The sequence below is a fragment of the Cheilinus undulatus genome, linkage group 6 (genome assembly GCF_018320785.1).
Source record: "Cheilinus undulatus linkage group 6, ASM1832078v1, whole genome shotgun sequence".
In the NCBI taxonomy this organism is placed as follows: domain Eukaryota; kingdom Metazoa; phylum Chordata; class Actinopteri; order Labriformes; family Labridae; genus Cheilinus; species Cheilinus undulatus.
Window position 1 is genome coordinate 24,603,514 of NC_054870.1, and position 26,455 is coordinate 24,629,968.

Here is a 26,455-nt window from a genome sequence, read left to right on the forward strand (position 1 = left end):
GCAGTCTGACAGGGACGGAGAAGTCATAGATACATTATAATAGTGTTATTAAAACGCAAACTAGGAGCCAGCATTTTAAATGTCTCTAGCACGGGTTCTCATATGTCTGCACATTTCCATTTAAGAGTTAAAGAGATTGACTTTGGCTGAAGCTCGTCTGCATACCCAACATTGAATAATTTTAATCTCTCTGCAGTCTATTCGTGTTTGATTTAACAATAACATGTGGGCTATAAGCGCTCAGCCACCTGCTCCATGTTATTCACATTTAGCTACAGTTCCCTCTCGGTATGGCTAATTTTAAGCTTCAAGCGCTTCCATATAGGCCTATGGGTGCCGTACAAACAGGTCCGTGGGCCTACACATTTTACCGCTCTATATTAGCAACATTTCGCAGGACGCTACAGCAAAGTGCACGGGTCCGTCTACACAAGGACACACAGGCACGAGCTCATGATCATAGGTTCAAAGAAAAACAGACGTTTTTCTCGGCTCAGGTCGTCGTTCACAATCGGTGTTTTTATGAATGGAGCGCGGTAGGCTATGCAAATGAGGGCAATTGAGAAAGAGATGGCGGATGAGGCATATCGGATATCTCATATCCTGTGAGACTTCCCCCTTCGGTTGGAAGCAAACATGCAGATGTGGCCAAATAACGAAGCCAAATTGCCTCTGTAAACGCCGTCAGGGCTTTTCTTTTTCGCAGAACAATGCACAAACAAGAGGTGCGTGAGCTCGCTGCTGTTTGTGTGTTTATAAAAGGTGTAACTTCGGGGCGTGTTTGAGTTTCTAAGTTACGCTGCAACAGGCCTGCTCTCTCGCTTCAGATCCTTTCAGAAAATGTTTCCGATCCACCCACGCTTATTCCCCTCCTCCCACTCCTACTCCTCTGCTTTCTCTTGCCTTCTCAAGCCTAGTCCACACCAAGGTAGGGGCCCGAAAAAACCCTGTTCTGAACCAGTGTCAATGCATTGCCCTACTGCAGCATCAAGCATGAAATCCAAACAAGTCCATGGTTTTAAATGCAAAGAAAGGGCTTCATGAGAGAGGAGTTAAAGCTGAACATTCCACCAAGTTGCCTAAATCATCTCCAACTTGTACGCTCTTCGAAAGGCGAAAGAAAGAAAGACAGATATGTTGAAGCATTATACTTACTCGTTTGGGTGTGTTTCTTCTATCATTTTCTCGTTTCACCTCAGGTAACGTACCACGGCGGTTGCATACTTTTCGCTCGTCATTTTTTCACCGCGGCTCCTCCGATTCTGTCTCCAATTCCGCATAAATCCCCCCTGCGCCTTTGTGCGAGTGTCGGCTCTTTGGCTTGCCTGCGACTGGCTGAAACTCAGTCTTCTCTTTCCTCACTTTCTCCTCTTCTTCCCGTGGAGACACCCTGGTTCTTCTTGATCGCAAATGCCCCCTTGACTATACTACAACTTCAAAATTCCCATCGCCTCCAGTAGGTAACGTAGACTAAACAGACAGTTTAGTAGCCGAATCCAGCTCTCCTCTTCGCCAATCCCCCCCCTCCCCAAACACACTCACGCACGCACACACACGGACACACAAGGCACACTCTCCGTTTTTAAGTCCTAAGGCGCATGTTTTGACCGACGACTCCGGTTCCAGTTGTGCGTAAAAAGCGCGTCGTCGCTGTTGTTACCGAGGGGTGGCCCCGCTAGAGCCCCATCTCTCTCTACTCCATGTTGGATTGCAGGCAGCCGAGCTGCTCCAACGACGCCGGGGGAGGGAGGGGGAGGAGGAGGGGAGGGGGTTGCAGGGCGGAAGCGGTGACGTCGGTCTACATTTTGGTGGAGGGCTCACGATGGCCTAAGCCTTAGGGGCCCGTGATAAACGACCCCCTCCCTTTCTTTTCCCTCTCCGGATCCTTGATTTCAAATCCGGTCATGTCACCTTTGTTCCCAAATGGAAATCAATTCACTTCCTGATGATAGATTATTGTAGGCTATAGAAATAAAAAATATCCTACTTGACTTTAGATTTGCGCATGATGCAGTTTGAAATGTTACTCTGGGAAATAGCTCTGGTACTGGGGGATACTCTGTATGCAAAACTTTATCTTAAGTCGTTTGTATCGATTGAATATTGCAGATTGAGGGGACATTGAGTTAATCACCGAGTAAAAGAACAAAAATCTAACCGGAGCTGCGTGTCTGGTGAATGAAAACGGATTAAAGGTTTTTCTGGATAATCTTGTTAACTTTTAACTAATCTATCTCCGGTAATCCACCTCAGATCTGAGTGTAAATGACTAGTGTATTTATAAGGTAAACTATTCCGCACACTGAGCTCTTTAGCACCTATTTATCATCTATAATGCGGGGAAATTCGTTGATTAAACCACTTTTGTTTTCGTTCAGGGCAGCCAGATTTGTGTTCTTGTCTTCAACAGTTGCCAGCATTGTTTTGAGGTTCATGCCTGGGCGAAAAATCAACATATGGGTTAGAACAATAGTGGTGTAGCGCCCTCTTCTGGTGGCTTGGACGCTCTACACGCTTTGAGAGACTTTTGATCAGTAATCAAAGAAAGTTATTCATCTTTTAATTGTTTTTGATGAAAGCCCATCTCCGCCACATTAAAAAGAAAAATGTTGAAGTTAGGCAATTTAAATAAAGAATCCTAAGTGAGATTATGGGATAAAATGTTTAAATTATGAGATAATAGTCATAATTATGAGATAAAAGGGCTAAATTATGAGATTAAAAAAATCATAATTATGAGATAAAAAGTCATATTGACTCATAATTATGACTTTTCATCTCATAATTATTCCTTTTTGTCTCATAATTTCTACTTATCTTATTACATAAGATCAATAAAAAAAGGATATTTTAAACAGAAATGTCAGGCTTCTGAAAAGTACGTTCATTTCTATGCACTCAATACTTGGTTGGGCCTCCTTTTGCATGAATTACTGCATCAATGCGGTGTGGCATGGAGGCGATCAGCCTGTGGCACTGCTCAGGTGTAATGGAAGCCCAGGTTGCTTTGATAGCAGCCTTCAGGTCATCTGTATTGTTGGGTCTGGTATCTCTCATCTTCCTCTTTACTCCATAGATTCTCTATGGGGTTCAGGTCAGGCCAGTTTGCTCACCAATCAAGCACAGTGACACCATGGTCATTGAACCAGCTTTTGGTACCTTTGGCAGGGTGGGCAGGTGCCAAATACTGCTGGAAAATGAAACCAGCATCTCCATAAAGCTTGTCAGCAGAAGGAAGCATAAAGTGCTTTAAAATGTCCTGGTAGATTGCTGCGTTGATTGCGGACTTCAGAAAACACAGTGGACCAACACCAGCAGATGCCATGGCAGCCCAAATCATCACTGACTGTGGAAACTTCACACTGGACTTCAAGCAACATGGATTCTGTGCCTCTCCAATCTTCCTCCAGACTCTGGGACCTTGATTTCCAAATGACATGCGAAATGTCCTTTCATCTGAAAAGAGGACTTTGGACCACTAAGCAACAGTCCAGTTCTCTTTCTCCACAGCCCAGGTAAGACGCTTCTGACATTGTCTCTGGTTCAGGAGTGGCTTGACACGAGGAATGTGACATTTGTAGTCCATGTCTAGGATTCGTCTGTGCGTAGTGGCTCTTGATGCGCTGAATCCAGCCTCAGTCCACTCCTTGTGAAGCTCTTCCAAATTCTTGAATGGATTTTGCTTGACAATCCTCTCAAAGCTGCAGTTATCCCTTATGCTGGTGCACCTTTTCCTACCACACTTTTTCGATCCACTCAACTTTCTATGAACATGCTTGGATACAGCACTCTGTGAACAACCAGCTTCTCTCGTAATGACCTTTTGTGGCTTACCCTCCTTGTGGAGGGCGTCAATGACTGTCTTCTGGACATCTGTCAAGTCTGCAGTCTTCCCCATGATTGTGTAGCCTACTGATCCAGACTGAGAGACCATTTAAAGGCTCAGGAAACCTTTGCAGGCGTTTTGAGTCAATTAGCTGATCAGGGTGTGACACCATGACTTTCCAATATTGAACTTTTTTACAATATTCTAATTTTCTGCGACACTGAATTTTGGGTTTTCATTATCTGTAATCCATAATCATAAACATTCCAAGAAATAAAGGGTTGAAATATTTCACTCTATGTGTAATGATTCTACATAACATATGGGTTTCACTTTCTGAAATGAGTGACAAAAAATACTTTTTTATGATAGTCTAATTTTTTGATATGTATCTGTACTCTTAATGTATATATCCTTTATATTAATGTTTATTTAGAAGTGGGTATACTCTGTGGAGACTAAAAAATAAGTGGGAATAAGTGGGAATAAGCTTTATACCTGTGGATACCCTGCACTACACCACTGGTCCTTAAGTGTTTCACCCCTAACTCACTCAATCGTGCTTTGATTTGGTAGATTCAAACACCTGTGGTTAATGATTGTGTTTGCAGTCTGCAGAAACTGGAAGATGAGGTGTTGCTGGTATCCAATTTTTCCAGACTGCCTTGTCAGTTCTGCCAACAAATAATCCTTATTATCAACTTTTTTGTTAACAGAAGATGACCTCATTCAGAGAATAACTCTGCTTAATAACAGCAGTTTCTGTGTACCATACACATTCTCAAATTTGACAGTAACCAGTTGATACAATCAAACTGTTCTCAACTTAAACAGTCTAAGGTGATGTAGTCCTGTTTGAGGATCTGACAGCTGGAATACAAAGACTTCTGTACCGTAGTTGTTACTGATCTTGAGAGCAGAAGCAGATAAAGACCTTGTTTTAGCAAATAAATAGATAAAAAAAATATAGAGTGTATTTTTTCATAGTTGTAACCCTTCAACTGAAATTGTAACTGCAGTCACCTGTAGAGAAACATGCTTTGAGACATTTAGATCCCTGGAAGAAGGACAGTTTATTCCTACTAGAACAGTAACATAATCTTCTAACACCATTTGGGATCACTACTGCCATCATGTGGTTTGGATATGAAAACTGAAGCAATACACTGTCATGAAAAAGCTGATTTAGTTTCATACAAAATTAAATATTTCAAGACCCTTTTTTAACTTTAATCTTGATGTTTACAGCTCACAGAAATAAAGAAGTCCCCTATTTCAAAATATAAGAATATTATAAAACACCAGTCAAGCAAAATTATTTTTAATACAGAAATGTTTACCTTCTGAAAAATTATGTTTCTTTATGCACTCAGTACTTCTTCTTACTTCTTAGTACTTGACACATCTTTAGCATGTACTACTGCAACAGTGCGTCAGCATGGAGACAATCAGTCTGTGGCACTCCTTGGGTGTTACGAAGCTCAGGTTGCTCTGATAGCAGCCTTCAGCTCGTCTGTATTGTTGAGTCTGGTGTCTCTCATCTTCCTCTTGACCATACTCCAGAGATTCTCTATGGGGTTCAGGTCAAGTCAAGCACACTAATATCATGGTCAGCAAACCGGTTTCTGGTAGTTTTGGCTTTACTGTGAGCAGGTGCCAAGTAAGGAATCAGTATTTCCATAAAGCTTCTTAGCAGATGGAAGCATGAAGTGCTCTAAAACAAGGTTATTATAGTTAACTAAAACTAAAATTCAAAAATTATTTCAGTGAACTGAAACAAATAAACACAAAGCTTTGCCAAAAAAAAAATTGAAAACTAACTAACTAAACTGTATAGTGCACTTATAAAACTAATAAAAATAAAAATAGATACAAAATATCATTATTTTAGTCTTTGACAGAACCATACTAACTGGCACCTACACCCAAGCATGGGAAGCGTAAAATGGCCTGATTTGACTGGTTAAGACTTCACACAGTGGTAATTTTTACTTCTGGAGTTGGATTCAAACATTATCTTTGAATGAATAAAATGATAAGTGAAGAGTAGCCTGTTTGAATATGTTTTAAAAATGTATGATGTTCACTCAACCCTGACATGTATCTGAAAAAGAAAACTAAAACTAACACTGAAAGTAATAAAAACGAAACTAAAATGAAGCATTTCTGCAAAATGAAATCTAAATTGAACAAACCAGCAGTGAAAACTACAAAAACTAAATTGAAATTGAAAGCATTAGGTGAAAACGAAATAAAAATAAAAACTAATGAAAAATCCAAAACTATTATAGCGCTGACTCTGGACTTCATAAAGCACAGTGGACCAACAGCTGCAGACGACATGGCACCACAAACCATCACTGACTGTGGAAACTGAAAACAATGGACTTCAATAAACGTGGATTCTGTGCCTCTCTGAACTACCTCCAGACTCTGGGACCTTGATTTCCAAAACAAAATGTACTTTCATCTGAGAACAGGACTTCGGACCACAAAGCAACGGTCCAGTTCTTTTTCTCCTTAGCCCAGGTTAGAAGCTTTAGACATCTTTTGGTCAGGATCGGCTCAACAATAACACTACACTTGTAGCCCATCTCCTCCTCTGTGTGGTGGCTCTTAATCACCGTCTCCAGTCAGCTCTTTGTGAAGCCCCCCTAACTTCTTTATATGACAATCCTGGAAGGTTAAGCTCATTCATGTTTCTTTTCACTTTTTCCTTCCTGTCAACTTTCCATGAACATGCTTTCATACAGTCTTTAAGGACAGCCTGCCCTTTAGCGATGACTTTCTGGTCCTCCTTGTGGAGATTGTTGATGATTGTCTTCTTTGACAAATGTCAAGTCAGCAGTTTCCCCAGTTTAGTCTGTTTTACACATAAAGTTACTGTGTAATTGTGTAAAACAACCTTGAGAATGTCATCAAGGTGTCGTTTTTTGTTTGCAGACTTGTTTTTGCCCCATTAAAGTAGGCTACAGCAAAGTGTTTAGAATTTTTTCCTTCCTCGTGTCTGGTTTCTGTCAGTATGTGTTGTTTTTGTATCAATATGCTGTCCTAATATTTGCCTTTAATTTTCTATGTACTTCATGCAGCAGAAATTTCCCCTTAGGATATTGAGAGGTCATTCATCTAAAGCTCCCTTGTGTATATAAACAGTTAATGAGTCCACATACACAGTCAGCCGCCCATTCATCATGAGAGCGAAAACACTCCAAATTCTGTCTCACATTTATGTTTCTCTGGAAGATATATCTTAAACTACTCTCATTTTACAAATGATACCATTGTTGGTGAGTCCTCTCCTCCATTAGAATCCCCCTAAGGTAGTCATATATATTATATATCATACAAGGTAATTATAATTAGTGCCGTGTGACAAATATGAGAGCTACCATGAATCAAAAGGGTTTTAACTTTTTGATAAAGTACCACTTGATAGTTGTTTAGATTTTTTTTTATTAAGGTTAAATTCTCAAAGTTCAAGCTGCTGAAATTCCTTCAAATAAAAAGCAAACATATTTTCACTTTTATTTGCCTCACTAGTCTGCATTAGAGTCTAAAAAGTTGGCTATCATGCACACTTAAATGGGACGCATTATGCAAAAAAACCCCACTTTTTCAGGCTTTTCTAACACAAATATGCGCCCCTGGCCTGCCCAGAATCCCCTCAAGTACCAGAAAAAAACATTTCCTCTCCCCCTCTCTTTTTCCACCTTTCAGAAAATGTGTGCTGAAAAAAGCCGTTCTCAGATTTTACATCTGGTGACCTCACCAAGGGGCTAAGCACCTATCCCCAGGTTTGGTTGGCCCTCCCCCACTTGGAGAAAAGTTCCACCCTCCTCTACTGATATTGGATAGCTCAGTGGGTTATCCTGCTGACAACGGTCTGGGAGATTGATGGTTCAAATCCCAGTCTAAACATTGGGAAAAAAGTGTCTGTAATATCATGAGTGCTGCATCCATTTCCTGAGAGGGGTGTGGTCAGGGGTAGGGCGGAACGACTTACAAAAATAATCTAATTGCAATTTTTTCCTGCAATATTGCGATTGCAATTTGAAATGCGATTATTTAGGTTCCTCAGTTTTTCTGTTGTTCAACAAACATAAGAAAGAAATCATTCTATAACAAGTACAATATTAGATGAGTTTAAACTAGGTCTAAATTTAGAAAAAAATTATCTTTCCGTGATTTTGGCTACTAAAGCAAATTTGATATCAGTTGCTTTATTGAAGGGGATGATCATTTCTCATATTCTTCTCATTTTGATGAAAAAAAATAAATGCATGAGCAAGAAAAGTAAGATTTTTGTAAAAAATAAAATGAAATAAAAAAGATACTTGAAGGTTTTGATAATGTATAAAGTAGTGATACTCAACGCGTGCCTCTAGAGCCACATGTGGCTCTTTTATGTCTTCATTTTAAATATGAGTCCCCCAGAAAACCTTAAATAAGGGAAACCTTTTTCCCCTTTTTCCCCATTTTTCCCAATTTTCATCCATTTAAGCCACCTTTTGCCTTCGAAAAACACTTTTTTCCTACTTTTTTGCCAATTTTTTGCCACTTTCATCCAATTTTTGCTTGATAGAGCTATCTTTAGCCACTTAATGCCACTTTTTCCCTACTTTTTTGCCCATTTTGACACTATTTTGCAACTTTTTACCCATTTTTGCCTCTTTTCTCCCATTTTTGCTCTTTTCACACGTTTTTCTCTGCATTTTCACCCATTTAAACTACTTATTGTCATGAAATACCACTTTTCCCTAGTTTTTTTTTCCCATTTTAGCCAATTCTTGACTGCTTTTTGCCCAGTTTAGTCACTTTTCACCATTTTTTGCCACTTTTGTACAATTTTATGCCAACTGTAACACATTTTTTGTCACTTCTTACCCATTTTTGCTACTTTCTGACCTTTTTGCCCCTTTTCCTCCCCATTTTTGTCCCTTTAACTTATTGTTATTGCTTTTTCAAGCTGTCTTTGCCACTTCTCACCACTTAGATTGTGGCTCTTCCAAAGGTATTTTTCAACAAATTGGCTCTTTGGTTGAGTAATACTGGTATAAAGCAAAAAAAAAAAAAAAAAGAAAAAAGATTGTATCAAACTGATATTTTGACACGTTCAAGGTTAAAGAAATATTGCACTGTCTGCAATTTGAAAATTGCGGCATGCCATATTGCGATTTAATCTAATTTGCGATTAATTGCCCAGCCCTAGTCAGGGGCAGAGTCAGACAGCTAATTACCATTTAAAGCCACAGACACAGAAACAGCTCATTCTGAGAAGGGCTGAAACAGAGGGGGTTTTAGACATGCAAAAATCCAATACTGGAGTGTTTTTTCAGCAATAAACTTCACAGGCATGTTTTGGGGATCTCTGAAAACAATATAAACTTGTCTTAAAAGGGTAAAATATGTCACCTTTAAGGCTGTTATAGTGAAGCCTTTGCCGCTGCAATTAAAGCATTTTGTCTCTTCAGGCATAATGTGTTTTTTTTTTTTTTGATTGGGAGGAATGAAGTACAGAAAAAAGTGTCAAGCAATACTTACACCACGTTTTGAACGATTTCTGAACTTTCTCATTTCATTTCTGCTTTTCAATCGAGCAAAGTATGTAAAGTTTAAGCAATAGCAACATAGCCTAGTCATAACACCATAACAGTTAAAAGGCACACAAAAACAAGACTGAAAGGAGTAAGATGGTCGGACATAGTCAAGAAGTAGTTATTTAGAAATATGCAAGTTAGTTTTAAATAAAAAGTCATCAGAATTTATTTGGCCAGAAGGTCTATATGTTTGAAGATCATTATAAATGTTTTTTTTTTTCTTTAATAAAATCATAGCAGGCACTCTTTTTATAATCATCTTACAGAGACAAAATAAACATATCTAACTGTTTATTCATTGCTGGTCTCAAAATCAGTTTTTTTTTCCATGCAGCCAACAGGCAATTGGTTCTGCCTTGCTGAGTGGAATATCAGGCTTCAATTCCCTCTGATCGCTACCACACAGAAATTATCATCCACTATTGTGCACGTTTGTTGCTTGGTGAAATTTTGCACAAGTCTTCTTCGATCCTGAAGTGTTCAAGAGCACAAAAACGCACATTGTTTCTGACCTGTTGCGGGCATGCGCACCAACTCACCTTGAATACCGGTAAAAGTGCTGTCCAATAGCTTCGTCAGGAGCAGCAGTCCGCTTCAGCGATGAAACCTGAAGACGTTCTGGTAAGGTCTGTTCGCGGGATCAGTTTTGGCAGCGTGTAATGCATTGCAGTATGAAGCAACTCAAAAGTAAGCTTTCCATGGCTGTTGTCAAAAAGGCAGACACAAACTTGTTTCTTGTTTCTGCGTGTGGTCTTGAATCGCGCCAGGTTTTTCGGTTAAGCTAATTGGCAAGCAGAGTCACGCGCACTTGTCAATCATCGTGGCGCTAAGCGTGGCGAAAGGAAGGGGAGGGACGGAAAAAGGGAGGCAAGGACACGGAACCATCAGCCTCAAACATAAAACGAGGCTTTATCACATGTCTCTTAGATTTAAATTTGTAAGCTAAACTTACCAAAGGGAGTGATACTCGGTAGTTAGCTAGGTGTATACGTTTGTTTGGAGGTGACTGGCAAACTGAACGAGCTAACTCAGGGACAAACTGAACTAGAACCAGCATAGATCGAGTTAAACCGGAGGTGGAAACAGTATAACGTCACTGTATGAAAAAAAAATTGATTAAGTAGACCTAAAAGTGCTGGTATGTAAAGTAAAAGTAATTTGTTTAAAGTTTATTCAAGGTACTGAGTAGCTAGCTACTTTTGGTTATCTAGAGCGCATGTGTGGTGAAACAGGAGCTTTCCTTACTGTGCAATAAAAACAAGAGAAAAAGGAAGGCTGAACATTTAGGAAAAAAATCTTATTGCAATGTTTTGTCCCAATAATTTGGTAGAGATTCAACATGTGGTTATTTTTCAAGTTCCTAATTTCACATATTTCTCAACAAACAAGCAACATATAATTCTATTGTATAACATAAACATGTTAGATTTAACTAAGGCTGAACTATTCTGAAAAAAAAAAAAATCAGTTGTGGTTATTTTGACTCATTGCAACTTCCATATGAATTGCTGCATTGAAGGTAGTGATGGTTTTATGTCTGTCTTGTATGAGACAAACCTATACAAAAATAAGGAAAGTAGGATTTTTACAAACTATTATAGAAAAAATTGACACTTAAAAGTGAATCCGGGTCTTACACAACAGTACACAGAAGACAAATTAAATTCTATGAATGAATATTAAGTAAGAACAATTAAATGAAGAAACATATACTGTTGATTCATGAGACAGAAATGATCATATATATTCTTTAGAAATGTTACAAGAGGGGTTCCCTGCCAAAGTCTAATGTTAGAGCAGGACCCAGGCATAACAGAGTTTGAAAACACCGGGCTTAAAATCTATGTGCATGTTAATGCTGTGTTCTGATATTCAATAACCTTGCAAAGCAGATGGATCTGCCCGTTTACATGTTTCTCACTGGCCAATCCATCTTGCGAAGCTTCTGTCTCAACCGTTTGGGCCCGGATAGGCTGGCCACACACTACAGGATTTTAAGCCCGATTTTAGGCAAGATTTGCCCCCCCCCCCCCATTTGTGGGGCGTATACTGACTGGGGCCTCTTCGCAAACCATTATTTGTCTGAGTAGTCTGCATGTGTGTGGTGTCAACACGATTAATTTACTGCTCCAAATTGCGTCGTAGCCTCCCAGACCCTGAATCGTAAATATGAAACATGTTTGATATTTATGATTCTAGGTCCTAGTGCCGCTGACGGAGTAACCACAACAACCAATGAGAGCGAGCACACCGGGTAGCGTCACCAGACTGATCATACGTACTTTCACCGCTCACAACCATGAACACAACTGTACCTTGATTCCAGCCAGGATTTCATCCTGGGTCTTTCCCTTGTTTTATGATTTTTGCTTCACCTGTAACACATGCCAGGATGGCCTGCTGTGGAGAGACAGCAAGACTGTATCGACAGACATTCGTGATTTTATTTTATTTTTTTTTTCTGAAGTCACGTCATCACGCGAGGTCGTAGGCAGGTCGGCAGGTGTGTGGTCTCCAGTGATCTGACAATCTGGCTGAGTTGTCTAGTGTAAACATTAAGAGGATTAAAGATGAAAAATCTTAGAAATTGTCCTGAAGTCTGTGGTCTCCCACAGTTTTAAAATCGTTTCAGATTAAAAAATTGTCTAATGTGGCTTGACTCAGAAAGTGACAGGACCAGTCAGCAACGAGGGGCAGTACTTTTGGCCCCAGTGGAGTCAAGACGTAAGCAAGCATCAGCAAGAAGCTGGTGCAGTTATGGCAGAAGACATAAGCATGGATGCTGCTAAAGCACCAGTTTTATCAGAACTTGATTATATTTCTTCGTTAAAAGAAGAAAAAGAACAGCAGTGAGTTGTCTTCTGTTCAAAAACGGCAAAAGTTGTGTACTTACATGTCTATAGCCGCCATGGTTCGTGTTATGCTGTTTTCTATGGAGTTTATTCCTCGGTAGTGGCACATGCGCACCTCAGTAGGGGCTACAACATCACATGTTTTGTTGCTCTGATTGGCCTGTGAAGATGTGACAGACAGAACGTTCATCCAGTCACCCTCCGAGTTTTTTTTCCCAAAGGCTCTGCCCTTTCCTAAATGCTATCAGTGGTTTTCCAGATGGATGTGTGAAACAAACCCATCTGGCGTGTCAGGTTAGATATTCAGTGCATAAAGTTTAATAAGTAGTAGCCTAAAATGTTTTTAGTCAAATACACAAAATTATTATGGAATAATTTGAATTTACAGCCTAATAATTGAGTCTTTTTATGATTTGCTAACTATGTTGTAGCCATCCATAGTAACCCTATTGTATTGTAGTATTTTGTATGTAGTATTTTCAGCAATTTTGGGGGTATGGTCTCCTGGATTCCTGGATTTGTTTTAGTTGAATATTAGCTCAGCTTATACTTAATGTATCATCCTTCATACATTGGCTAAAAGCATGCTGCCTGTAGTGTCACACATATTGTCACCTCAACATACTGTGTATTACTTTTTCATCTTCATATGTGCTTGACTTATGTTAACTGGCTCACTGTGGGGACTTTGAATATATCTAGGGTTTATTTTTGCTTTCTGTCTTGCTGTGAAGTGGAACAAATTTAAAAAGTGTGAACCCTGTAACATGATAGCCTTAAGATTTGTCTTGGTTAGGTTGCATGACTTGTACAACACACGATCAACGGCCTCAACATGTGAATTTGTAGTAAATGGTGTCTACAGTAATTTTAGGTTGGGCAGAAAGAATCAGTCTCAAAGGCAATAAATATGGTAGCCTTAAGGCTGGCCACACATTACACGATTTAAAGCCTGACTGTAAACCAGATTTACCCCCTCTGATATGTCCCAAGTTGAGGTTCTTCCCAAACAGTTTTGTGTTAAAATTATCAACAAGTGTGTGGTTTCCACACAATTATTTTACTGCTCCCTGTCATGTCTGAGCACCCCTGACCTCAAATTAGGGAAGATCGGATACCATTTTTCCTTCCCGATGAAATTTTGATATCAAGGTGTTGGGTATTGGCCAATATCGAATACTGATCCGGTACCAGTGTGAACTTTCTGGACTAACTGTGCAGAGTAGCAAATTATTTTAGACCAATATTTGACTCAGAACATGGCTCAACAAATAGAATTGTTACTGTACAGCATCTCTGTGACCCTAAAATTGTTTTTCTGCTGATTATTAAGTCTAACTGCTTAACATTAAGATAATAATACAGGGGGCTGCACAGGCTATCTCTGTCTCTCTCTCTCTCCATAATGCTCTATTTAGGCAGCATGAAGTGATTACAGAACAGCCTGCCATTGGCTGTCAGACCCTCACAAAGAATAAGCAATATGGCGGTTAGCATTAGAGTTAGCAGTAATAAATGATCGTAATTCTATTAAAATGGTTAAAAAAAGACGTTCAATATCAGGTTCACTGGTGTGGGTTTTATCATTAAAGTCCCTGAAAGTCACATGAGTTCTGGGCTCGCTGAAAATGCTGCAGCAAAAATTTTAAGGCATCAGTGGCCTCAACGGGAAGGCGCAACGGCTAGCTTCAAGAGGAAAAACAAGTAAGAAGCAACAATTTATGGTTCAAACGTTATTAAGCTTTTGATTAACTTTTTGTTGTGCACAACAGCGCTGGTCTGGAAGGCATTTTAACGATCACATTCAGAGAAAAAATGTCACGCAGCCACCATTCTTTGCTGCTGATGCAGTGGGTCCTTTGGTTCTTCTTCAGTGCTCTAAAAATGGTAGCCCGTGCATGCAGTGCTTTCCGGCAGCGAAGAAGAATTGATTTCATGGCTAGACGAAGCAAAATATAAAGCTAAATCAAATGGTATCTGATCGGTGAATAAATGTGAGCTCGCTGATACCAATACCTGCATTTAAAGCAGTATCAGACATATTTCTGATACTGGTATCGGAATTGAAACAACCCTACCTCGAATCCTACATATTGAACTTATTTGATGATGACTATTCTAGGTCATTTCTCTGTTTGAATACACAAACCAACCTGTTAAAGTGAGAAGTCGGAGTAGCATCACTGCCCTGATGTTGCATACTTTTATGACTCATAAACATAACAACTGCTACAATAACTTAACCTTAGCCAGGATCAATAAGATTTTAGAATTGGGCAGTGTTTGGCCAGCTTGGCCTCTTTTAGAGTAGATATTTTCTTGCCATAGTAAGAAGAGCATGACACAAATACATTTTTTAGGGTTGGCCCGATCAGCATTTTTGGCCTCCGATCCCAATCCGATTTTTGATATTGAATATCTGCCAATACCGAGTACCGATCTGATACTCATAATTACCTAGATTGGAGTTTCAATTGTTTTTGTTTGCAAAAATAACTGAAGTAAACTGAATAACTAGTAGATGTCTCAAACATATTCCATAAACTCAGTACTGCCAACATTGTTGTAAAAACATTAAATCACATTTCTGCTCAGCATGGTGTAATAGCTTTGTTTAGCTTTAATCATTTGTCAAAAAATAAAGTTACATTTTCACATAGTGCAGTGTTTGAATTTAATCAGACAATCAAAAATCCACTTAAAAGTGGTCAAAACAGCTGACAGACCTAAGCAGTCAAGAAAACCCCTCAAATAACCTCAGTTCCACTTAGAGGTGGTGAAGGCAGAGTCAATAGTCACAATAACAAATTAATTCAATAAATGAATTTGAAATATAATAATTCCACTTAGAAGTGGTAGTTAACTTGACTATCACAACAAAAACTGAACTCAATAAATTAATTAGAAAAATCCCAACTTCATGTTAAAGAGGTGTAAACAGTTTAACTTAAATGGGATCAGAAACATATAAATCATACAGATTAAACACAGCAGTCCCTATTAAAATGTAGCAGCTTAATCTGCGACATGAACCAAAACATTAACGCTGCATATAACCCAAATATCAATCACAAGGCACTCTTTCTTTCAGTGCAATTCTAAAGTGCAACTGGAGCTAATACATCACTTTTTCCTCCCTCACTTTTATTTCTTTATCCACTGTTACTTTAAAATAAAGTGAAGGTTCTTGTTTAGGAAAACAAGCATCCTTGATCGCCTGCTTTACATGCTCTGCTGTGTGAAACTGACGTGCGTGTAATACTGCACACATTAACTCGATGGTGGACTGTATAGTGAGGTTCAGCAGTGATATGGGGCAAACATCAGGGGCCTCATTTATAAAGCTTGCTTACACACAAAACGGGGCTTGAAAGTGGTGTACGCCACTTTCCATGCAAAGGTTATGATTTTAAAAAATAAACTTGTTGGGAGAATGTGCGCACCGGTAGGTCAACTTTGATCCTTGTGCACGAACATTTTGGAGACGGGGAAACATGCAGCGCAGATGGTGAGGTGGTGAACTGAAGCCAGTTTCATGTCATACACATAATGTCATCACATATCAGACTTACAGGCCCGCGTAATCATAAACACCCAAGTCTGCAATGTTACAGATGTGTTCCTTTAGTGAGCCATTAGGCGTACTACTGTATGCACAATGTTCACATATCATACTTTCATCTTCAAATAATATGGAGCGGTGATAGCACTGATTGATTAGTATTAATTGTGACAAGGTGTGTAACAATCAGTCTAACTGATGAGTAAGCATATAAATAATGCGGTGACACTTGTGTGTAATGCTGCACAATGGATGCGCTGGCATTGCTGGAAGATCATGCAAATGGTAGGATCAGGATGGAGAGAGTCTTTAGATACCATGAAGATTTCCTGGCCCATGATGATGACTGGCTAATAAGCCGATTTAGATTCCTTAGAGCAGTGCTCTTGGATCTATGTGCTGCACTGAGCCCAGTGTTAGACAGAACCACCTGCCGGAACCGCGCCATCCCGGTGCATATAAAGGTGCTGACCACTCTGGGGTTTCTGGCAACCGGCTCCTTCCAGCGGGAATTACCCGTCAGGTATAAAATTTTACATTTTCTGTCTAAAGCCCCTTTTGGGTATGACATAATACAGTTAAATTTTTCGGGGGCTTTTCTGGGGTGTATCCCTATTGGCCAATGAGTTTTTGAGTGATGGCTCAGTCACTCCAGATGCTCCGGAAGTTTTTGTTCAGCTCACGTTTGGGAAATTTAAGGAAACCAGTGAACTATCATTTTTCAATCAGTTTAACTGAATCATTGATGCTTCATTAAATCTAACTATTGAGTGAACAGGTTTATTTGTCAGTGCAATAGTAGATGTTGTGTTGTTTTGTACACATATGTGTTTATCGATTTTTCCGGCCACTTCAGGTGTCATCTTCACTTTGCACGTAAACTACGTCTGCGTAAACGCAAAACAGAGAAGTGAGAGCAAAAGTCTGATCACCGAGAGAGAAATACAGGAACTGTAAACAAAAAGATAGATGTTCAAAATTCAAAGACTAATAATTTGGTTGGTATTTTAAATTTGTTCTCTTGATGTGAACATTTTTTTGCTTGGATCACATTTTTTTTGTTCTCAAATGCTAATTTTTGTTTGATACCGAAAATGTTTTGTTTGAATCTTCTTCTTTTTTTTTTTTGGTTTATTTTGAGCATTTTTGTGCCTTTATTTGAGAGAGGAGGATAGTGGATAGAGTCGGAAACAAGGACAAGAGCGGGGGAGAAGCATGCGGTGAAGGGCCTCAGGCTGGATTCCAACCCACGCTTTCTGCGTACATGGGGCGCGCCTAAAACCACTCGGCCACCTGCGCCCCTAGTTGTTTGAATCTTTTTAACACAAATCTCATTCCATAGCCATCCCTCAGCACAATAATGCTAGGCATTTTGGATGGCATTATAAACATGACGAGTCGATACATCAGGTTTCCTTACACTGTGGGCAAACAGGCCAACATTAAAAGGCAATTTGCAGCAATGTCCAGTTTCCCAAATGTAATCGGTGCAATTAACTGCACTCACGTTGCTATAAGGGCCCCGAGTGAAAATGAATTTGTCCATGTGAACGGAAAAAAAAAAAGCATACAATCAATGTACAAATTATTTGTACCTCAGACATGGTTTTGACAAATTTAGTAGCACAGTGGCCTGGGTCAACACATGACTCACTCATCCTGACGCACAGCAGTGTAGGGAACAGACTGCAGATCACTCTGTGGCACTCACGCTATTTACAGCAGTGACGATGTGCTGCCACTCGCTTGTTTTTCTTTTATTAGTGATGCTGTGACCACCAAATGAAGTATTTTGTCTGGCCTCCACCTCACCCACAAGCACCTCTATTTCGTCTCCGTGAAATTCCTTTTCCTTGTCTTCTCTGCCGTGATTGAGCGTAAAATGCCTTTGATCAGCAGGCTTTTTTATATTTGAAAACATCCATGAGGTACTTTTCATTGACCATTCATGGTAAAATGTGGGTGTGTAGAGGGTGGGATGTGAGATGAATCCAACTGTGCAATCTTCCAGGTGGACTGTGATTTATAAAGGGAAAAGTGCTTGCAGGTGTGAGTACGTACGGTTTTATAAATCAGATTATTTTTTGGCACACGCCATTTTCAGCTTTCGGGCCCATGTATACTTTAGTATGGATCCTACTTAGTGTTTAATAAATGAGGTCCCAGAGTTCTGAATGTCTGGAGTGAAGCTAATGGCAGTGAAGTTGCTTTTCTCTAGTATCCTGTCACATACTTTGTTGTACAGCTCCGGTGAGCCAGTGTTAGTAATGTAATGTCAAGACGGCAGAGCATAGCGTGGGTCCAAAAGCTCAAGAAGATGACAAAAACTCAAATTCTCCTCCACGGAGATGGGCTGATTGTCCAAAGTGATGAATTCCACCACTTTTTCTGTTTATCTTTTTTGCCTTACCGCTTGTTCGAGGGTACTTGTCTTTCCTCTTAAAGTCCAGAGTGTGTTGCTTCAGTGAAGCTGCCTGTTGCTTTAGTGAAGTCACCGTATTCCGCTGCATGTTTAATTTAGAGATGACAGATCAAATTTGTAGAATTAAATGCAGCTCTGCTGCGACCACCTTGTGAAGCGGTCGTGTTACAGATACTGCAAGTGGCCGCTGGACTGTTTTCACTCTCACATTTGAAGTTTTTCCACACCGCTGACTTTTTAAACACAGGAATGCTAATGTTGCTACCGCTACGGGTGCATTTACGGCCTGTCATAAATTGTGCTCCCTTTAAAATAGCTGATGTAAATGCTCAGCTGGGCTGAACGGATCAAATTGCTGATCTCCTATCAATTAAAAATACTTATATTGGCTTCGATCCAATACATACAATCGGGATCGGGACCACCCTGATGTTCTTATCAAAGTCTGGCAAGTCATATCAGTGTTTTTTGGATTTAGTGAATCTGTTGTTGTATTGCTTGCCACTTTGATGGATGGTGGGATATTTTTGAACTTCACCCTCCTATTCTGACGTTTTGCTTAAGTGTACATGAACTAAATCTTCTGTGGGAGTTTTTTTTTTTTTTTTTGCAAGTCTCCTACAAGCAACAGCTGATGAAGTATAACCAAGACCATGTTAACTTGGAAATGAATTATTTTCAGTTTCACCAAAGCACTGTGTCTTGATGAAAAATAGTGTCCTGATTCCAATAGTAGTGTTGAAAATATGTCAGATACAACTGAAAATGCAGGTGCTGGTATCTGGGAGTACACATGTTTACGCAACAGCCAGATACAGTTTTGGTTAATACCCTCCCGGAGGGTATTGTTGTCGTATACGTCAAGAAATGAGACAGGTTATCAACAGTTAAGTTCTTTAAAACCATAAACGGTAGCCTCTTGCTTTTTCCCTTCTTAAAATTGGTTGTTATGCTGTTCCTATGATGCTATCCATGCCTTTGTACCCCTAACAGAGGCTTTTCTTGCAAGCCGGGAACTTCGGTGACTTTTTGGGGACTTTAAAGATTAAATCCACACCGGTAGATCTGACATTGAGCATCTTTTTATCCATTTTAAATCAATTTTTATTGCAGTTAGTTTTTATCATGTCGATCGTTATCTAGATGGCCTTAATAGAGAGTAATGGAGAGCCTGTGATGTGGCCATCTGTGTTGTTTTAATTTCAATATTAAGAAGTAAAACTCACAATAATTTGCAGGAAACAACTCAAAGTCCAAAACGCTAACGGACATGTCCCATCATTTGACGCGGCTCAGTTGCCGTCTCCAACACCCAGCAGGGCGTCAACAGTCAAACTCCACACCAGGCACTGCTGGGCCAGGTTAAAAACAATAGGAACAGTAGTAACAAAAGACGATGCTAGATTTCTTTTTCTGTGCTCTCAAACAGAGCTGCTATCATGGCAGTCAAGATGGACAAACAATTGTCTCTCCACCAGATGCCCCGGGTGGCCTCAGGAATAGAGAAGTGGCCTGAAGTGCCATTGCTGTTGTAGTTTATCTACTTGTCTGGTGTGGCTGTTGTCTGCAATAGGGATGGGACCGATCCGATCCAATATCGGTATTGGGTCCGATATGGATGTAATTAATAGATAGGATATCTGACTGACGGCGCCAATCCAAGTGACCAATCCAAATCCATCCTACAGTTTGCGGTAGACCATGAACGCACCGCAGTCTAACACAAGACAGTCTGTGTGTAACTGAGCTAGTATTAGTTAGGATGTTCTTAGTGGTATAATTACCTAGTTGATTAACAAATGCTGATAGATTAAATCTATATTTAAAATAGTCAAAATGAGCCTTAAGATGAGAGAACACAAAGAAGAGTGGGTGTCAGGGGGAAGGAGCAGCGGGACACAAATGCAGACAGCGGGTTTCAAAAAGTTATCCTAGAAGGATAACCACTAAATCGCAAGCGATAAATAGGGAAGGGAGAATACCAAAGCGAAATGATAAGCCAAACCAATAAGCTCCCATTCTAACTAATAGTTAAGAAGGGGAAACTGAACCACTGCTGCTGTGCAGCTGAAAAGAAACAGACTTATAGGGAGAGCGAGACAACTGTTTTTAGAAGAAACTCAAAGATTCCCAGACTGAGATTCAAGAGAGAAACAAAAGAAAGCTGGTTACATCTCCAGCATCAACAAACTAACTCTGGGGTAACTAGTAATTCAAATGAAAAATGCTCTAAGAAAAGAGTCAGCAGTGCTTGAGAAATTTCACATAGAAAGACACAAGAAAAATCCCAAGGAGATGCTCTCAGTACCTCTGAAGGTGAGATAATGAGTCTGCACTTAGAGCTACAATCCCAGGAGCATATATAAGCTTTCCACACCTGGTTTCACTCGGTGCTGATCAGCCACACACACCTGGCCCAGCCCTGATTGATTCAGCCACATACACCTGGCACAGCACTGACTGATCCCCCCTCAGTGAATCCCCTGTGTGATCCCCCTCACAGTGGGTGTGACGTTAGCCTGATAATACTCTCTACAGCATGGCTAACATTGAAAGCTAGCGCTGCCAGCCTTCGTTCCTCTTTGCAGATTAAAATCATGCTTTGATATTTGGCCTCTTTTCACTTCAGGTGAGTAGTCATACGTGAGCTTAACCCTCAGTGGCCCACATACCACTTTATTTCCATTTACTACTTTGGAAAACTGTCGTACCGCAGTCTTCCTACTATACGCTAACAGCTTAGCCAGTGCCAAGCTTCTCTTTGTTTACATCCGGTGAAGGGTCAGAGAGGAAGGCTGCGGCCATTAACTGAAGCTACAGCGGTCTCTAGTGGCGGGAGGTTCATTAAAGAGCATTATAGACAAGGGTTTCAAGCCTGTGTTCATAAAAAATGATAGATAATTGTTGTTTATAACTTATACTCAGTTCTTTTTAAGATAATGTTGATTATTATTTTTTAGTAGTTCAAATAAATTTGTTTGGAATACAATTAAATTCAATTCATTTTTGTATTTTTTTTTGCTTTTTAATAAGAGGAGCTGGGTGGTTTACTACAGCCTCATGTAACCTCACACATTATACCAACAACAATAATAATTGTTAAAAAAAAAAAGTATATATATTTCGGAATCAGTATCGGTATCGGCACATATTTATCGGAATTGGATTGGAACTGAAAGAAAGTGGATTGGTGCATCCCTAGTCTGCAACTGTAATATGTATGTTTGTAAGTCTCTGCTTTCAGAGGGAAGTCCACAGTGACAGTTTACACAAAAACAAAAATGGTGAAAATGCTGTTTTGTATAAGCTAACAGTCTAAATGCAACAAAAAGTTGCTGTTTTCAGATCACTGTTGTTTAAATGTGGCCTTAAATTCACTAGAACTCTGCAGAGCTTTGAAAGAATGAATAAAATGAGTTGCTTTGAAAGACTGTTGAAGAAAATGATTTTTTACTAAGAAGCTTTGGCTGAATGTGTGATTTCATTTTGCTCTGTTTCTAACTTAAAAGTAAGAAAAATGATAAGACGGTGAATTGTTCAAGCTTGTTGAGCATTTAAAGTCTATTTTAGATAAAGCTTAGAGGGAATCATTCCTGCTCTGACCTCTGTGGGCTAAAAGAGCTCCACAACATTGAATAGAAGTTTTAAGGGGGTCAATTTGTCTCTAATTCAAACCACACCATGCTGCTCCACTCCCCACTCATGCAGACCCCTCCTGAGTATCACAAAACATTCATCAGGCCTGACTCCTGACCTCTCTGCCCCCCTGGCCAATCAGAATCAAACCAGACAGCGTCTCTCTGTCTGTAACTTTTGTACATGTACATAAAAGCCCCCTTTCCCTTCAAGAGTGCTTATACCCCAAAGCCCCTCTTCCTCCCACTGCCCCCCTATCACAACACTCCACATCCAGGTGATAAATGAGGTTGCCCCAGTGTGTGGTATCGGGTCAAAGGTCCACCTAACAGTTCTTGTGGGGTTTTGGGGGCAAATTGAAGTCACTGGGACGGAGTCTGGTCAAACTAAATCCCCACCACAAATGTGCACCAGTCTTATCCAGCAGAGGGAGACAGAGATGCACAAAACCACCCACTGCTTCCCAAACAAAATAAATCCTTCTAAGAACTACTTCTTTAATAAACAAAAAGGTAAACAGCAGATTATTTTATTGTACAAGTTCTTAGCTGAGATAAATGATTGGTGACTTTGTTTAAATCACTGCTTTGCATCTAAACAGTCCCTGTGTTATTTTGGTCCCCATGGTCAAACATGCCCCCCACTAAAGCACAAAACAAACGCAGTTGCAGTGAACACATTTGTCTTGATGTGATCGCAGGATGTAGAGGATGTTTCATTTATCTTTTTTTGGACATTGCAGACAGTTAGAGATGTAGCAGCACCTCACAATACAGTTACTAATGCTATAAATATGAAAGACTGATGGGACAAAAAATACTGTGAAATACTCCCATTTTAACCTGCTGAAGGCGCTATCAGCTTTTGGCTGCTCTTGTTGGATGTCAGTAGCTGAAGGAAACGAGTGTACAGATCAAACAGTGGCCTCTGTGGTTGAAGCCGTTGTAGAAGTGAGGGTTTAGAGCTGAGGACCAATAAAAGAGGACACACGAGCAAGCTTCCTTTTTTTTAAACCCAATCCATTTTATTCATACTTTATACCACACTTTATTAATGAAACATTTAAAAACATGTTGATCAAAGTGTTTCATAGTAAATAAAAACTTAATACATGAAACAGTAGTGGACATAACACCATAAGATGAATAAAAACTTAAAGGCAACTAAAAACATAAAACACGTTATTATTGTTATTATTGTTATTATTATTATTATTATTATTATTATCAAAAGCCAAGGAATAGCAATATGTTTTAAGATGTGATTTAAAAGTAGGTAAGGTAGGGTCACAAACTAATGTGGCTGCAGAGGATAGGATGTCTTATGTCACTGAAAACATATTTTCTTGGTCTGATGTCACTCTGACTTTGTCCAGTATTTTCTACAGTTTAAGGCACCAAAATGGCAGAGGAAAGTAAAGATTTTTTTAGGTTTAGGTTTGTCTTGTTTTCAGGAGTGTAGTGGTGCAAATATTGCATGGACTGATGAACCAAATAAAAAGCACAACAGGCAGGCTGCAGCATATAAAAGGCTGCAACACTGAGAAACTTGAGACAACAAAATACTATATTAAAAAAAACGCTGGAAGTAAATTTGAATCCCTGCTTGCTTGAACAATGCACTCTGCTGTAATGAAAGTCAGTTATATGCTAGCTATTGATCTGTTGTGTTCATGGTTTTCAGTCTAAGCCAGGTTTGTCAGTATAAGAACTTAGATATAAAAGTAATTTTAATAAAGACTCAAAAGTGGTAAAAATATTGATGGCTTGAGCTTCACAAACATGAGGATTTACTTTTTCGTCTTCTCTGACATCATTGTAAACAAAATGTATTAAATTGTGGAGTGTCCTTTTTAAGTAAGGTAATTAATGTAAAGATCTTAACTTAGACTGGAAGTTGTTAAATTATGTATTTGGGATTTTCCCTCCACATGCTGCACTATTACCAAAGAGCAGTTAACTGAATTTGTGCCCTTTTGGTTTGTGTGGTTGTATGTAAAGCCCGACCGATTAATCGGAGAGCCAATTAATCAGGCCGGCTATTATAGCGTTTCACAGATTAATCAACATCGGCCAATGTGTAGCTGATTAACTCTTTCTTGCTGCGCGGGGATTTTGTCTCTCTCTCTTTTCTCCTGTTGCTCTGTGTATCCATGCAGAACTTAGCCCGAGTGCCTGGCCCCTCCCCCCCAGATGCAGAGTGCAGCAGCAGCTCTCCCTCACTTGGTGTTGCCAACTTAGCGACTTTGTCGGTATATTTAGCGAGTTTTCAGACCCTTCTAGCGAACCTTTTTCCAAAAAGCGACTAGTGACAAATCTAGCGACTTTTTCTGGTGTTACTGGAGAGTTTTGGAGACTCTGACGTGAAAGCACGTATCGTTGCTCTTCTCACTGAGCAGTGGGGGCTGCCATCATCGTCCCTAAGCACTCACATGCAGCCCTATTCCGGCTGCAGTCGGACTTACTTGGCTTGTTTTGCTGCTTGCGTGTGCCGCGCATACCAGCTCTGATTCCTGCCGGTGCCTCTTTCACACAGGGCGCCATTTTTCTCCCTGCTCTCAAAGCCCTGTCCTTCCTCATAAGTTTTACCTCAATAAACCCCCTAATAAAAGCGATTTGGTTCAGTATACAGTGGACATTTGTCGGGAACTTTTAAAAAATGAAAGAATTCTGTACAAGTGAACAGAGTTTCTGTATAGAAAAGCTGAACTGGGCTTTTACTTTGAAAATTACAAACTAGAAAAGCATTCATACGGTGTTTATCCTCCCTGTGACATATTCTACCAGTGTGGAGACAGTAAGTTTTACTAATAGTAGATCTTTAGAGAACAGCTTTCTAAAACAGGTGCATTTAAGCTTGTGGCCTTCCTCAGGGTTATCCTGAAATACACTGTAAACATATTCTATGTGCATATTTGCCACAGCAATGTAAATATGGCTCTCAATTTATCATTTTCCTGTCTAATATGGTCCACAGCCACAATAAAAAAACTATTATACAGCATTTTAACATAGTCTATGTTGCATCTTTGTGAAATAAACAAAGATAAATGCAACTGTTAATTCACATGTCCACATTTGTATTCATGTACAGTATATATCCTGTGTGTATCAATGTTCTTATTTCATATAGTGGCCGAGATATTGGAAATCAGCCGATATATCGGATATTGGCTTTTTTTTAGCCCCAATATTGGTATCTGCATCAGCCCCAAAAATCTCATATCGGTCGGGCTCTAGTTGTATGTGTGTGGTTGCCAGGTCAACATAGGGGTCATCAGTGTTTAGTCTGTGTTATTCCTCTAGAGTGGCAACCCCAGCTTTCTTTTCATTTTGCAGAGATGTTCTCAGCAAAGACTGTGTTAGTGATGTTATAAATAGGGCTTTAATCATCGATTACTATAATGATTGATTAACTGCCTGATAATTATTTTTTAGATTGGATGATAAACCAGAGGATTTTATTCCATTCACTTTATTCATAAACACAACACTGAGGTGCCAAAACTGTAAAAAAAAAAAAAAAAGAAATAAAAAAACCCCCCATCAAAATCTAACGTTGTAGAACAAATGCTGACAGTTTTTGCTACATCAGATAGCTTTAAAAACAGGCCATGAAATAATAAAAAATCATGTTTTACAATTTGTGTAAAATATGTTTTGTCTGTTCCCCTACTTGTCTAAACGACCATTTCATATGTGTTTCACTGACTAGTCTGAAGAGGATGAAATGCTTAGAAAACAGCCAAATTCATCACAGGGTCATTGTGTCAGTGGGTATGGTGTGAGCCTGATACACTGTGTAGAACGTCGCTAACATTAGCAGCTAGCGCCATCAGCCTTTGTTCCTCTTTGCAGATTAATATCGTGCTTTGATATGTGACCTCTTTTTACTTTGAGTAGTTATACATCAGGGCCGTCACTAGGATTGAAAGACGGGGGGCTTAGCCACAAGGGTTGCAGCTAGGTGCTTGGCATATAGCACACCAAATTTTTTTCTCCACACCTTAAAATACTCAATTAATTAGTTAATTATTAGTTGGAGAGCATTTTTCAGGACCTATATTCTGGCTCACTCTCTTTTCCTTAGATGACTGTCCTTTCCTGAGCCTTGAGGAGGGCTTCCTTTTTTTCTAATGACAGCCTGAGTGGGTTTATGAGTTGGTATTTAAAGGTCTATATGCTGGAGTGAGTTCATGGAAAAGATTTTGGAAACAGATCCATTAATGCATTTAATAAAATATAAATGTGGTATATCTAAAAATATAAAGTTTACTCCTCTGTTTCTTCTTTCAGGCTGTCCATGCTTTCCAAATAAAACTCATTTATTTCTGCCTGCCACTGATATTTCTCTGTGTCTGAAGACAGTCTATAGCAGTGGAACTCAACCTTATTCTACCCAAGAGCCGTATTGTCTTATAGTACTTTAGCGATAGCCACATTCCAAAACCGGGGATTTAAGAAGATCCATCGATCAACTGATCTGTAGTTGAAATAAAATGAAACAGTGAATTGTTGGATTATTGCATCATTAAATGGGATGTAATAGGCCACATAAAAA

The 26,455-nt window shown here is 39.5% G+C and overlaps 1 protein-coding gene across 2 annotated transcripts in view; it reads right to left on the bottom strand.

The window, feature by feature from the left end:
* LOC121511027 (sprouty-related, EVH1 domain-containing protein 2-like) overlaps positions 1 to 10,173 on the bottom strand; it is a 44,127-nt gene extending 33,954 nt beyond the window's left edge. Inside the window, exon 1 of one of the 2 annotated variants that reach the window (XM_041789506.1) lies at positions 9,963 to 10,173. Coding sequence is in view for 1 of the 2 variants with exons in the window: in XM_041789505.1 (XP_041645439.1) it covers positions 1,156 to 1,181 (26 nt within the window). In the remaining variant the exon portion in view is untranslated. Of the gene's footprint in view, positions 1 to 1,155; positions 1,718 to 9,962 lie in introns of those variants that run through there. The other variant, XM_041789505.1, reaches the window with a different exon arrangement.
* Between the last annotated feature and the right edge of the window lie 16,282 nt (positions 10,174 to 26,455).